A 15,518-nucleotide genomic window follows, 5' to 3' on the forward strand; every position below is an offset into this window, starting at 1 on the left:
CCCCCATACACAGACACACACGCAGAAAGTGCAGAGAAACCCTGTGATCCAGTCAACTGGCTCTGCCCCGTCTATTAAGAAAGATGAACACTCCTTTCTCTTCCATCTCCTTCATGGGAGACCACTTTTCATTTCAGATTATCACATCAATAAATATTCTTCGAGGAATAAAAAGGCACTTTGCCAAAAGATAAGAGAGTCTATATGAAATGTGTGGATTGTGGAGAAAGACAATACATGAATGCAGGAGAATAGGCACATATATGTAAATGTGCACATAATCACCTCTGAGAACGCAAAGCACGGGAGGCAAAGACAAACAGAACACCTGGAGAGAACACATATCGCTCACAAGGTCCTCACAGACTGTGCACGCTCTCCCACACACCAAGGCACACACCACACCCACTGACCGTCACGCAGTCTCCCCCTCCACACACACGCGCACACACACAAACACACACGAACCTCAGAAAAGGCATCCAAATGAATTCACACTCAGTGGAAAGACTGCGAGAAAATGCTAGAGAAGAATTAAAATAGTTCATCCCTTCCCCCTCCAAAAAAAAAAAAACTCAAGCGAAATGACTCTATTTGCATAATACTAATATACGCAGGACGCAGACACGGGCAAGAAAAGAAAAAAGACTCCATTTGATGCACACCAGAGAATGCGAGTATACACACACACACAAACACGCACACGCACGCACGCGCGCCTGCGGGCGGGACACACCCACAGCCTATGTCCTCCGCCCACGGGCACGGGCAGAGCACCGATGCCATCAACAGCGCTCAGTACAGTTGTCCAGAAAACATCAATGTGAGAAAAACGAAAGAAAACCACCCTATTCAGCCACGGAAGCACCACTGGAGAACCGAGGTTTTCTAAACACACACACATACACAACAGGCACACACACACTCCCTTGTTAGACAGGAGAGTTGAGTTCAAAGAAATAATAGATGCACAATGGATAACTGAGTGCTGGAGAATGTCATCCGCTTAAACAATACTTTGAAATTATTTCAGCCTGAAGATAGCTTTCTGGGTTGCTCCCTGAAAAATCATACCTAAGAAAAATAAAATCTTCTCATTGCTCCTGCTTTCCTTTTACTTTCTTTTTTCTTCTTTTCTTTTTATTTTTCAATGACCGAATAGAGGGAGAATCCCCTTTCCTCCAAAGGAGGGTAGCCCTGTTTTTGTTTTTCGAGTCCATGAGCTTACAGTTCATTTCCTAGTGCAGAAAGTGCCGGGGAGCGGTCCTCTGCAGCCTCCCAGCCAGACAGCGCCACAAAAAGGCATTATCACACATCCAAATAACGAGGGTTGTCTATATATTTACAAATCTGTTCCAACATTTAACCTTTTAACTTGCTAAATATCCCCCTCTTTTCTTTCTTTCTTTCTTGCGCTCTCGGCTCTCCCCTCTTTCTGCTTTCTCCTCCTTTTCCTTTCTCTTTCTAAAAGAGGTAGGGACGGGAAGCGCCTTTTCTTGAGTCCAAAATGAGTACAGGGACTCTGAGCTTTACCTGACCCTATTCGAATGCCAATTTCGTTTTCAGGCAATTGCGTTTTTGCCAGCCAAAAGATCGGGATTGGATCACCAGGGCTACATTTTTAAAGTAGAAGCTTGTATGTTGCCTTCCAGTTTTTAAACTGCCGCGGAAAAGCATCCCCTAAATCGGAGGGATTTTTCAGACCTTTTAAAAGTTGCCAGTACCCCCAATCCGTGATGTTTCCCTCCGCGTTGCACCTCCTGCCCGTCAAGTGACTAGTAGAGGGGACTTTCTAAAGGCAGCCAGAAAGTTTCGACAGTATTTGGCGACCCAGTCAAGGCCGGGGTGCGGCACACTCCTACTGCAGGGGCCAATTTGGAATTCCATCTTTGAGCATTTCTCACTGCTCAATCTTTTCTTATGAGACTAATAACCTCATTCTCAGGACCAATGTAAAATGTGAAACTATAGAGCCAATGGGCCTTTGATGCAGCAGAAGTGTTAGATTTCTCAAAAATTGGGGCATTCTTACTTTGATGCACACAGAGAAAAGGAAAGTTGTGCCTGGGCGTGGTGGAAAGGCGCAGGCGGCGGGCTACCGCCCCGGGCGGTGCCAACGCCCTACTCTGCAGGCAGGTGCCCTGGGTGGGCTTCCATTCAAAAGACCCACAAACACCCTTACCCCAGGATCTTCACTCTCCGCCCAGGACTCTACTGTGATGAAATTTAAAGTGGCCTGGAGGGGCTTGTCCCTGCCATTCTGGGTTTTCTTTTCTAAAATAAAAGAATTGCAAGAAAAATTCATTGCCTTTGAAGTTGAAACAGAAAGGGTGACTTCCTCTTGGCACATTTCCTCTGGCCTAGAACAATGACTTTATTTTTGTGTTTGTTTGTTTGTTTCTGAGTAGTGAAAAAATGAAACTGCAGTTTAGACATCATGTGTGTCTCGGATTTGTTCAGGTGTCCATAATATTTCAGCTTCTTCCAGCTTTAGATGAGTGCTAGCCTCTGAGGTGCCCCACCCGGGATCGGCCGGAAAGCGCCTAAGGAAACCCAGCTCTCACCTTGGAAGCTTGCCTTCAACAATCTCAAGTTGGGGTTACACTTCTCGGTGGTCCAATAGCCCGGAGACCCTGGGTATTCACCAGTCGCTGACTCTGAAACGCGCCTGTGTGCGAGGTAATAATGACCTTGCTCGCGGCTGTCAGGGCTGGCACGCGGCACCAAGGGCACTAAGGGCCGACCAAACCTTGGACAAGGGGAAGGGGGATATGGATAACGTATATGTTTTAAAGAGGTTTACTGAAAACTTTTACAGATCCCAAATAGGAGATGGAAGGAAGGCTAAGTGAGTTAAAAAAAAAAAAAAGAAAGAAAGAAAGAAAAAAGAAAAGAAAAGAAAAGAAAAGAAAGAAAAAAAAAGTGTGTTTACTCTTTGTACCATGACAGATCCGGGAGGAAAAACGGTGGCACTAGATTATTATGCGGTGCTTTCTGTAAAATGCCATCAATTTGCATGCTTGTGTGATGGTCAGGACATTTTCCCCCTATTGCACAAACCCCTTATGAAAACTGCAGGCAGTTTAAGAGTTTTCCTGTTCTTCCTGATCAGAAAAGATATTCATCCAGAGACATTATCTAAATCTGCAAAAGAATGAAGGCTGCTTGTCATTCGTCCTTCGTCTCCAGTAATGTGTGCCACCCAATTAGAAGCAATTTGAGCAATCAAGGCCGTTATGAGAGAAGGGGGTGTTAAAAATAGGTTTTCTATAGCCTCAGAACTCTAATTCGGAAGAAAATCTAAAATTACATATGTATCATTTCTTTATATAAAATAAATATATAATCTGAGTGTCTCCTGTTAGTTCTTATTTTTTCATCCATGGTCCCTCCCCCATTGCCTGCCTGCCTTTTGGGAATTCATAGCCGAAGTCAAGTGTAAAGCTCAGATGAAAAGGGAGTAGGGACCCTAAAAAAAGTCTTTCTGAGACCTAACCAGAGGATCTGGAAGGGGCTTGGCCCAGTCTTTCCGGGGCTTCTGGCTGCTGTAGCGCCCCTGATAGTGGTTGTTATCTGACTTTCATCCGCGGTGGGCGGAAAAGTCCCAAAAGTAGTATCCCGAGATGGAGGGACCCCCATCCCTCGAGTGAACTAGTATGACCCCGGGACCCTGGGTGTCAGGGGTAGTGGACTGAGAAGCTGGGCTATGGTCACTGGAGTCAAGTCAGAAAAGCTGCCGGCACGCGCGTTCATCTTGGGAGTTAGGGGATGCAGAAAAAGAGCTAAGAGGATGTGTTGGGAGAAAGTGGGCAAGTAAAACATGTTTCCAAGCCGAACACGAGAGTAAAAAACGTTAAAAAAGTAAAACAAAACAAAGCATAGACCCCATGCAATGTCCTCTAGCAGCAGCGATGTGCTCAGGGTGTCACATCTTACTCATGTCCCGCATTCCCAAGGGGTGAGCGCAGAGTGGATCCAAGTCGGGACCTGGTGCCCAAGTGCACCAGTGGCGGACTCTGACGCCTCTTGTTTGCATTAAACCGGTCCCTTAGCATTGCTGTTTAAGAGGCGTCTTTATTCTCTCCAGCTCCCAGAAGAGAGTTGAAGAGAGCCGGTCGGGAAACCAACAAGAGCAAAGTTGGCAGAACTTCTAGGAAGTGCAGAGCCAGCGCTTGCTCTTCCTGCAGGCCCCAGAGTTGGAACCCACTCCTGATCATTTGATGCCTTTGGCCAGCTGGGTCAAGGTTATCTGGAAATGAATGGTGTTCAAAGTCAAACACCGAAAACCTGAACCCTGAAAGCCCTGGCGGGCAGGAGGGGCAGAGAGGAGTCGTTCACTGTACTAAGCCGAGCTCTGGGCCCAGAGCGACAAGAGTCGCTGAGGCAGGCAGGAAGTATCCCCTGCACACCACGACCGGACATCAGCCGTCTCTAGCAAGCTGACAACCTCCGGAGTGAGAATTAATCACCTGGCAATAACTCCCTTCCAAAACCCAGTGTTCTGGACGGAGTTTAAGTCAAAACAGTTTTCCCTTCCCAGAGGTTCTAAGGGTCCAGAATGAGTGTGGAAGTGGGAACGAATCTTGTCGCCCCACACAAATGTGACACCATTGTTCCAAAACAACAGCGGTTCCGGAAGAGGTAGCAAAGCCTCAACAGGACGAACTGAGGATACACATTTGGGTTTCTCAGAGTGTGAGACACAGATCAACTGTCAGGCAAATGCCAGGGCCCCATCACCTCCAGGTGATCCTTTACAGAAGTTTCTGGTACATGGCTACAATAATATTGCAATATTAAAATTCTTCCTAATAGCACTTAATTTATTTCCTATTTATTCTGCTTGCTTGTATCTGGTTTATAAACTGAAACCACTTGATTGTTAACAAATATATCGATTTAACAATTCAAAAAGTATTTCTGTTTTCAAATACTTTTCCCTTGAAAGTAACGTTAACATTTCTTGAATTTAAAGCTTCATGAAAATTAATTGCTTCCAGAATTTTTTGTAAATGTAAATATACTATATTTTTACACAATCGAGTTAGAAATAGGTGATATTTTTAAAATATAGACATACTAAGAAGATTTTTGCTAATGACGTTTTCTGATTTAATAAACACAAATATAAGCATTTCTTAATTTAATTCCTCCTTTTACTTCATAATGTCACAATATGTTGAAGCAGAAATCAGAATAGATGGTATTGACAAGAAATGTATCCTTTAAAAGTCAAATTTATCGTTTAAATTGGCTCTTCTCATAAAGCAGCTCTAAGTTTAGTATATGTGTATAAATTTATGCATACAACATAATATAGTCTTTTCTCTGCTATTAACTAGCCAGGGAAATTCAAGTCCTTTACTCTTAGTATATCACAGCTTTTTAAATTTGAGAAATTGAACTAAATAATCTCCAATTCAAAAATTATAGTTTTTGAAATATTTTACTTCAATGTACTCTGCAGTTATATAAAAATAACAAGGCAATAATAATATCAAAATTAAAATTTCCCCATAATATTTTCCGTAATTAGAACCAACTCATGTTTTTGCTGTCTACAAAGACTTCCTAACCTGATCCATCACTCCTAATAGTCTAAGAGTCCATTAATATATGGTAAAGATGAAAAAGAATTGTGTATCTTTATGCATGTATCTTTATTTTTATGCAAAGGAGGTCATATCTTTCACTGGATACCCAATGAGATTTATGATTCAAAAAAGAACCACTGATCTACACTTGAAGCCTTCATAAGTGAGAACACAACCACCACCACAGCAATCACTGCATTTACATTTTGGATATAAGTAATAATTTTTCTAGACATCCTGGAATGTAAAATAAGCTAAAAATGAAGAGATTTTTGATTGGGTCTTCCTCTAAATATCTAGTGATTTTAAATGAGATACCTTATCCTGCTGGGGCCTAATTTACCCATACAATTAAGAAATTGAATCAGATGAGCTCCCCAAGTCTGTCTAGTCTTACAAGTCCATAAAGTTCTGGACAGTGTGCAGAGTAACTGGATCTGTCATTATTCAGTGTTTTTCAAAGCAAACATCACAATTTAGTCATAAGAATATGCTTTACTTCTTTGTGATCTTTTTTGCACCTTTCTGTAGCTCTTCCTTTGCGTGGATGAAATGATTAGTTCTTAAAGTAATTTAAAGGTACCAAACGCTATGTAAAGTTCTCCAGTAGTACTGCTTGTAGTTATAGGGAACGATGTTCTCAGGAATGATGTTATTTATAAGAATTTCATGCCCCTAAAGCAAGCTTAAATTTTCCTTCAGTTATTGAAGTTGGTAAATTAATACCTTTGATAATTTTATAACTTTCTGTGGAAGACCGCTGGTTCATTTCAGTGGTTATAAGAATCAATAACTACAAAAATATATACTCTCTGATAGTATTGTTGAGGCTTTTTCTCCAGTAACAAAGAATCTTTGCTCAATTCTTCACCCCTTGTCCCCAGTCTCACCTCTATTCCCAATATGCAGTCCTCAACTAGACCCATTCTTCCAGGCTGATGCTGAGTTTATTTACTCTGAGCAATATTTTCAGGAATCATCACCAGCAGATTACTACGATGAACATTTTTTTTAGTTTGGCCTCAAGTCTATGAAATTAATTTCCATTTTGATAATCACAAGACTTCCCTTGGAAATATCAGTGACTGCACAAGCCATAGGCAGCTCAAGTGTAGATGTTCCATCATCTGAATAGGGTTGGTTATGTTTTCAATTGGAACAAGGTATTAAGTGATTAAACCATGCCAGAGGACACAGCACTTTTATCAAGCCCTTTTCTATCCAAGCAGGCACAAGGATAGTCAATCCCTGGCCCTGAAAGTCTCCAAGGAAAACTTGGAATGCTTTAGGAAATCATGTTTATAATTAAAGCACTGACATTTTTCTTCTCATTACAGAATAAAGGCTGAATACATTTTTTAAACTTTACCCCCCCCTTTTTTTTTATTTCAATAAGCTGCTTAAGATCCCCTTGCATTCATTGACAGGATTTTTGGCCCATTCTGCTATTCTAGTCCACAACCATTTAAGTGTTAAATGTTAGCAGATTACAAGGGACTAATAGTGGAATATTCGGAATTCTACACGCCATTATTTTAATTCCTACCACAGCTAGCATTCACACAAGATAGAAGATCAAAAACCAGTTTGGGCACTATATTTTGCCCACCTTCTTGTAGATATAGTTAGAACACTGATGTGGCATCCCCTTATTCCTCTCAGCCTACCTGGCACGTGTCTGAGAGAATGAATGAATTAAATGAATGAATAAATATGCAAGGTACCCAATGTCTATTTAACTATTTAGACCTGTGGAAGAACTGGTAGCTTTTTAGTGACTACTAGCATGGGTTCTATATTATAAATGTTCTTAAATAAAGATACAAAATGAACACAATAAGATACTAAGTATATGTCATAAATCTGAAATAAAATTGCTATAGCAGTCCATTATCATAAAACTCTTTTTAGAAGTCTTCCAACAGAGGGAAATTGGGGCCAGTAAAACCAAACTTACTGGAAAGGCCAAAAGGTTACATTGTCAGGCACTGTTCTTAGTGCTTTGTGTGGATTATCTCATTCAATCCACCCAGGAAAACCATCTGAAGGCATGGACAATAATGACCAATTTACAGGTAAGGACAACAGGGCTTAGAGAGGTTAACCCACTGCTTAGCATCATATGATATTGATGACTGGCATTCTAGAGTCAAGGTTTAAACGTAGGCAATCCGGTTGCAGAGACAAAGCTCTTAGCGATTAGGTGGTGCTTCACACAGAAGAGTGTTAAATTAATGCTCATATAACTTGTGGAAAGAAGTATAGGAACACAAAATTAAAGAAAATTTCAGAAAATTAGCAGGTGCTTCCGAGAATCCAAAGACTATGCTTATATTGCTAGTGGCAACAGAAAGAAAAGAAAAGGCAGCATGACCTGGATTGTAGATTCAGCAGAGCTGGGTTCACTGTCTTAACTCCCATTTATCCACCATGAGACCTGGGACAAGTTACCTAACCTCTCTGAGTTAACCTTTCTGAGTCATTTCTTTAACCATATACTGGCAGTACAAATACTAACCCCTTGGAATTGTAATGATTAAATATAATGGATACAAAGTCACATGTATAATAAGCATATGATAAATATAAGTTATTATTGTGTGGGATGTAGATTACAGGATTGAGTTCTATCCTAATTGTTGTCTGAGGCAATATTGGCTTTATTCTGAACATTGAAACGCCAGTATTCAGTTAGGTTATACTCCCCCTAGTTGCTTCCACAACATCCTACTTCTTTTTTTCCCATCCTTATATTTTCAGAGAATTTTCTGTTACACTTAATATGAAACGAAACAGTTACGTTCCTTTGTATTTCAGAGGTCAACTTGCACACAATGTCCCTGTCCTCATGGAAAGTACTTTTTTGAAGGTATAAAGAATGTCACATCTGGAGGAGGCCTGGAAAAAGAGGAAGACTACTATATTTGTATGAGAGAGCTTGAAATGAGAGTGAATAGAATTTTTAATCTGGTCATTAATTTTTCAGTAAGAAGAGTTCTCTCTGTCTATAATGATTTATATTTATTTAATATTTTTAATTTTTATCAAAGTAAAGCATATACATGATTTTTAAAATAGTACAGAATGATTTACAATGAAAAGCTACAGTCTCTTGCCTGAATTTTCTCCACCTCCATTACAGTTCCTCATTTTAAAAATCAGTTTTAATGTTTTTAACTGTCTCTGATTTTTATTCTGCTGCTGATTACCACCATACTGGTAAATAATATATTTACACATCTAGTTTTTGGTTTATCAATTTTGGACAAGGTCATAAACTTCTGCCATAAAAAATGCAGACATCGTTTACCCTTACCACTTTCCACACCATTTCTCAATATAGTTATGTCACTATTTTTCTTGCGTATATTGTCTTTTTAATTTTAATTAATAAATTTTCACATGCATTTCTTGATTTGTTAACCACAGGTAATATCTCTTGATTTCACACTTTAGCTCTCCTCCTGTCACCACCCAAATAATATTCTTTTCATTCTGTGATTATCTTATTACAATTGAAGACCTTATATTCTGCTATTTAATCCATAAAATTAAGATTTTTGTGTTTTTTTTATAAGTTCAACATAAAATTGAAAACCAAAAAAGTTTTAAATTGTCATGATGAAATAAAAATTATTGCAATTGATGACCTTATATTCTGCTTTTTAATTCATACAAATAAGATTTTTGTACTTTTTTATAAGATGAACCTAAAATTGAAAATCAAGAAAGGTTTTAAATTGTCATGATGAAATAAATATTATTTATTGTACAACCATAATTGTAATTCCTCTCATGCAGCCTTTTTGTTTTTCCTAGAGTTTCCTATTGCCTTTCTTTTTTTCTTGAATTGTCTATTATTGTTGGCTTCATAGGTTTCTCATATTCTCGAGAATGGTATCAAATCCTTAGAATCTATTATTTATTTAAATGCCTGTCTCCATGAGCCATCTTCTTTTCTACTCCAATCTTGACAAATACTTATCCAAACTCTCTACACAGAACACAGGCTGAAACATCCCTTCATTATTTTCTGAGCTGTAGCCAACATTTTCTGTATGGGATCTCATGTTATTTTTGGATCACCTCCTCTCTCTTCTCCACTATTTTGCTCAAGTAACCTCTTAAAGCCAAGTAGGTGGGAGGCAATTTTTCTAAGTTATTTCTTGACTACAAATGTCCTTTATTCAGTTTTCAAACTATATTGATAATTTGGCTGTGTGTAGAATTCTAGGTTTTAAATATTTTACCTTCAGACATTTTAAGACATTGATTCACAATTTTCTATAGCTAATGAGAAGACTAATCCAATCTTATTCTCATTCCTTTGTAAAAGTTAAGGCTTTCTTCCCCTCTGGAAGCTTAGGATCTTCTCTTTATCCTTAGCGTTCTATAGTTTCAAATAATGTATCTAATGTGGGTCTGCATTTTTTCATTGTTCTGAACATTCAATAGATACTTTCAGTTTAATTACACATGCTCTTCAGCTCTAAGAAAAATTATAGCACTTTGTCTAATATCTCCCTTTACTTATCTTATTTCTTTCTGAAATTCCTATTAGTTGAAGTTAGTCTCCAAGAATAATCTCTTTATCTTTGGCATTTCCATTATATTTTTCACTTATTTTTCTATTTGTTTTACTTATTTGAAATTTACTTAATTTTATTGTTCAGGCATTTAACTGATATCTATATCTATATATAGATAAATAACATCCTGTTCTTGTTTTACTGATGTGTTTTCATTACATTTTTAATATCTGGGATGTGTGAATTAGAATTTTTAAGTCTTTTTGGCTGTTGTTCCTGAATTGCCTGTTTCCTACAGGGTGTTGCTGCCTTCCTGTTTGTTTCTCTCTTTATGACTTGCTTTTTGTTTTCAGATTTTTGTTTGTTTGTTTTGCTTTGCTTTGTCTTTCTCATTTATATTGCTGGCTTTCTTCAAAGGACTAGAGATACTTGGTTTCTGTTTATAATTAGGATATAGTACAATGACTGACGGGTAGCTCTCTGAATGTGGGCAGGGTCTTATATATTGACAGTTTAATTAACGAAATGTGATTGAGAAGCTGTGTATGGAGGAACACATACTTGCCATAATTCAGAGGTCTTTGCTCTGAGATATCAATACCTACATGAGTGTCCCTGTACCCATTTTGGCAATTTCTGTAGCAAAGTCCCTTCACTATATTTGTCTGGAAGGTGGTACAATGCCTATATACTACACACTGATATGGGGGCTATGGTAGTTTCACATGCAATCAATTAAATATCCATTATTAGTTACATATCTCTTATGTTGCCACACCCCTGGTATTTCTGAGTTGTGAGCCCTTGAGGGTTCCACATGGCAGACTGTCTCCTTTTAGGCTGTAGTCAACTCTGCACATGCTCTAAATAGTGGTTGCTTCAGCTTTGGTTTATCATTTCCCACTTCTCCATCCATTTTTCAACTCCTAGAACTTTAAAGAAAAAAAAAACAAAAAACTACTTTTTCTATTAGCCTCTTCCTGTGTCCTTTGTTTCATACATTTAAATATTATTTTCTATATTTTTTAACATTTTAGGAAGGTCAGATTGCCATATAGAACCAGAAGCTATATTTTAAAAATTTAAAACCCTTCTAACATTGTTTATACTTTACTTAATACTACAATTAATGTATTACTTTTTAATGGCAATTTCTGATCAATCATGAATCTGAATTTAATTTACAAAATAAATTAGCAGGAAGATTCAGCTAGCTCTAAAACACTCTTTGATTATTTGAGTGATTTAACAACTCATTTTCAAACTTATGTTTCATAATGTGAAATGGATATGTAACATTTATTTCTAGGGGACCCTATGTTAGTATTAAGATCCTCAAGACAACTTTGGATTAATGAAATTTATTTATACTGCACATCCTTTTTAAAGAAACTTAAAGAAACTAGACATCTTACTTGTAGCAAAAGCATACACAACAACAGTTGACATTCTACTACTAGATGTAAGTTTGCTTACCAACAAAAATGGAATCTTAGATCCTTCCGCAAAAGTATCTTCTGTACCCTCACAATGGTCTAAGGATTATAATTGATACCGAAAATTATACACATTCTTTGACTCTAATTCATATGTTCACCTTATATATCAGGTCTGCAAGGGTTGTGGTCATATCTATGTTTTTCACTACTACATCTCCAGTGTTAACATAACTTTTGCATATTGTGGTCAATTGCTAAACTTGTGTCTAGTAAATGTTGAATGAACCATGTGTCCAGACAAGGTTCTGAAACTGAAAATCAGGTTTGGGAAATTAGATCTATTAAGATGTATTAGGAATAAGAGTCTACAGCATTCAGTAAATGTCATAAGTGTCACTTGAGCAAGTGCAATAATAGGTATTCAAAGGAGGAAAAGATTGCTTTAAGCCAAGATGAATGGAATATACAGCAGAAAATAAGGGATAGGATTTGGATAAGTAAAAATGAGAGGGGAGGAGCTTTACATGGCATAAAGGGTTTAAGTCTAAATAATGTCCAGCCTATAAAATGTTTGCATTCATTTAACATATTTAACTTAAAAACAAAAGCATGACTTAGAGAATTCAAAAGTAAGAACTTCCTAAAAAATCACTGAAGAGAGATCAGATTTCCTTTCTTAGATCAACTCTGTAAAAAATATGGAATGTACATTTAGACATAATCATCATGGTAAATAAATGCATTATTGAAACAAGGTTAAAAAGCTTCATGTCATATCTGCTTGACTTTGTAACTGAATTAAAATATATTATTAATTCAGTATACAAATGGACCTTATTTGCAGTTCATTGCTTAGGAAGTAAGGACAAATATCTCTTATTCCTGATTATTTTACCAAGTTTTGGCAATTTCAACTCATAGCTCATAGATTTTCCTAACGAAAACAGAATGCTTTGCATATTTTATACTCTGTTTTACAAATACCCAAGTGCTTGCACTTTAATCAAATAAATCACAAAGTGGATCAGGCAGAAGTAAATAAACCTGGCTAAAATTCCCCAACAGAGCACTGCCTGCAATAGATTGTGACCTTCAGTGGTGGGTCAGTGCACACACTTGCAATGGTATTATCAGGGTCTTCTTCAGAGCAGAGAGTTGGAAGTCACCATCAATTCCAATTTTCCTGACAAGAGAAAGTGACATCTCAACCAAGACAGAGATACCCATGATTATTGGAGGAAAAAATGTAAGCAGGCAAAGAAAGGGAATAAATAATAAAAATGATAAAATTGTAGTAATAGTCAAGCACTGTGGGTTTTTTACATGTATTAGTTAATTTGAGGTGACAAAAAAAGAAAAAGAAGGAAAGTAGAGGGAGGGGAAAAATAAAATCTTCTGGGGAAGTTTTTATCTTAAAATGACATACAATCTTCCCGCTGTTGTCCTTGAGGAAGTGTGGTGAACTAGGCTCTCTGTCTTACCATACATATTGTTGCTCTGAAGTCTTAGATCTTATCAGAAATCAGCTTCGCTTAACAGTTTAGATGATAAAAGAGGTATTCACTGAGGTATTCACTGGAAACTCCACCAAGACAGCCAGCTGGAGAGAAATACCTAATGCCTTTCAATGTTTGGGTAACACGCACTCAAATTAATTGTATTAATAATTCTCAATGTAAATGCTATATCTCTATATATAAATGCTGTATTTCTACATATAAAACTCAGATAGCATGGTGTTTTTAAAATTACTCATAAGTTGTGTAAATCCTCTTCTAAAATAGCACCTCATGCCCTTAAACGGAATGAATAATCAACAGCATGGTAAGTAAAAAGTGCACAGCTGAGAAAAGGGTCTTGGAAGTGTAGAGTCTAACCTCAATTCAGGCAAGAATCACCACAAGGACCCGAGTTTTCCAAACACTCTTAAAGTCATCAGGTACTCATATACTAGAGAAATAGTAAATCCCTCCCAGAATTGGGGGATTTAAACTGACTTTTACTCATTTAGCTTTGTTCTGATTTAAGATTGCCCTCTCCTTAATGAACTAGCTGAGCTCTACAACTCTAGTTCTAAAGAAATAAAATGTGCCATTTATGGCCATCACACGGAGAGGCCACGTATCATTCAGAATGCATCTTAGCTGTGTAAATTCATTTTAAAAGGAAAAATTGTACCTGTGTTCTAGTGGAACCCTGCATTACAAGCCAATATCTAAGCCACCTGGTCATTTTAAATTTCAAAAATTATGCCTTATTTTTTCTTTTACATAAGCAAGGCTTACTGTTGTTTTAAAATATGTAAATCAAAGGCCAGTAAAAACTGGAAGCTAATAGCAAAACAGAAAGAAATCATTAAACCCCACTTTTAAAAAGTTTCAGTCTCTCTCAAAAGCACTAACTTTTTAAACATTAGTATTTTTCATGACTCAAAGGGACTGAAAAGTCATTTACTCATTTGGCAGTGTCATCCAAGCCACCTTGACACTCTTATTCCACCTATTTTTACTTCTCACATGCCTAAGCTCCTCTAGACACGAAATTGAGTGCTTAATTGTCCAATCATTTTAAGATCAATAGTTTTTTCTTCTGGCAAAGCCAAACGACCATAAGAGGCTGATTTGGAGTGTGCAGCATTGCCAAAACTGAACCCATATGTGAGCACTGCTTTTGGGGTATGCAGGCCTCAAGAAGAGAAGCTCTGCCGCTGTTAGCGATGGAGTGTCTCTGGGCAGGAAAATTCCAAGCCCCCACATGTAAAGGAGCGACACCTGGGAAGATTATGAGAGCATTTGCAGGCTGTGCATAGTACTAAAAGCTCTGTAGAATCGTTCCACTGCTGCTCTAGTTGGTAACAAATTGAAGCACTTTATAAAATGTGTAGCTCTTCGATAATTTTGAATCACTTTAAAGTGCTCATGCTCCAAACCATAAAGTCTTTCTTAACCACTGCAAACGTGTAAAAGGCACATCATCAAAATGACAGTAATCAACTCCTTCAATTTTAGGTGTGAAATTGTTCTGTGTTTTTTCTCGTTGTTTTTGTTGTTCACCTAGAGAAAAAAAAAATGGTCATAAGGACACAGTGCACAAAATCCTCCTTTTTCAACAGCACCAAGCAATGAAATTCTTAAAAGTTCTCCGATGAAGAAATATTTTATTTTAGATAAGCTGTCCAAAGGTAGTAATGTGTGTGGGGTGTGTGTGTGTGTGTGTGTGTGTGTGTGTGTGAGATCTGTCTAGAATCCTAAATGAACTGAAAGAGGTCATTTAAAGGTGCAAAGAAGACTCTGCTGATGCAACTCTTTGGGAATGCCCTTGAAATAATATGCACCATGTTGTCTGGGAAAATAAGAGTAGGGATGAAAAAGGAAATGGATTATGCAGTTAAAGTAGCATGAGTTAAAATTACTTTCTTACAGCTTAAGCCACTAACCGAGGAGCATTGAAACTTTGTCATGTTGACACAATTCCCTAGTTTGCTTTTGTCTTTGAATTATTAAGCCAATCCTATTCAGATTAGATCATTCAAGCTAATTAATTATATTCTCTTAACCAAATTAAATAAAACCAAACACTAGTTTCTAAACAGAGGTATTTCATCAAACTAGTGCAATAATGTCTTCTATTTTCCAGGACAGTTGAAATTATCTTAACAGAAACATTCTATGTCCAGTTTTAGTGCAACTCAAATTTAGTTTACTTGAAAGCATGCATAAAATGAACATATCCTTATAAATTTGAGGCTGCAGTGACATACATCACTTTTGCTCCCAACTCTAGCTCACACTAGTCGGCAGAACTAGTCACATGGCCCCCACCTAACTGGAATATGACTGGGAAGTGTGGTAACAAATTGAAGCACTTTATAAAATGTGTAGCTCTTCGATAATTTACATATTTAGAAAGCAGTAAATATCTCTGCCACAGCTTCTGCTCACATCAGCAGATGCACC

The 15,518-nt window shown here is 37.6% G+C and overlaps 1 protein-coding gene across 1 annotated transcript in view; it reads right to left on the minus strand.

Annotated features, from left to right (window-relative positions):
• LOC105538219 (formin-like protein 6) overlaps positions 1 to 3,639 on the minus strand; it is a 4,705-nt gene extending 1,066 nt beyond the window's left edge. The window contains exons 1-3 of the mRNA XM_011978028.1: positions 3,497 to 3,639; positions 2,565 to 2,749; positions 2,183 to 2,274 (exon numbers count right to left, since the gene is read on the minus strand). Coding sequence (XP_011833418.1) covers positions 2,183 to 2,274; positions 2,565 to 2,749; positions 3,497 to 3,639 — 420 coding nt within the window. The remainder of the gene's footprint in view (positions 1 to 2,182; positions 2,275 to 2,564; positions 2,750 to 3,496) is intronic.
• Between the last annotated feature and the right edge of the window lie 11,879 nt (positions 3,640 to 15,518).

The sequence above is a fragment of the Mandrillus leucophaeus genome, unplaced genomic scaffold (assembly GCF_000951045.1).
Source record: "Mandrillus leucophaeus isolate KB7577 unplaced genomic scaffold, Mleu.le_1.0 Scaffold187, whole genome shotgun sequence".
NCBI classification, from domain to species: domain Eukaryota; kingdom Metazoa; phylum Chordata; class Mammalia; order Primates; family Cercopithecidae; genus Mandrillus; species Mandrillus leucophaeus.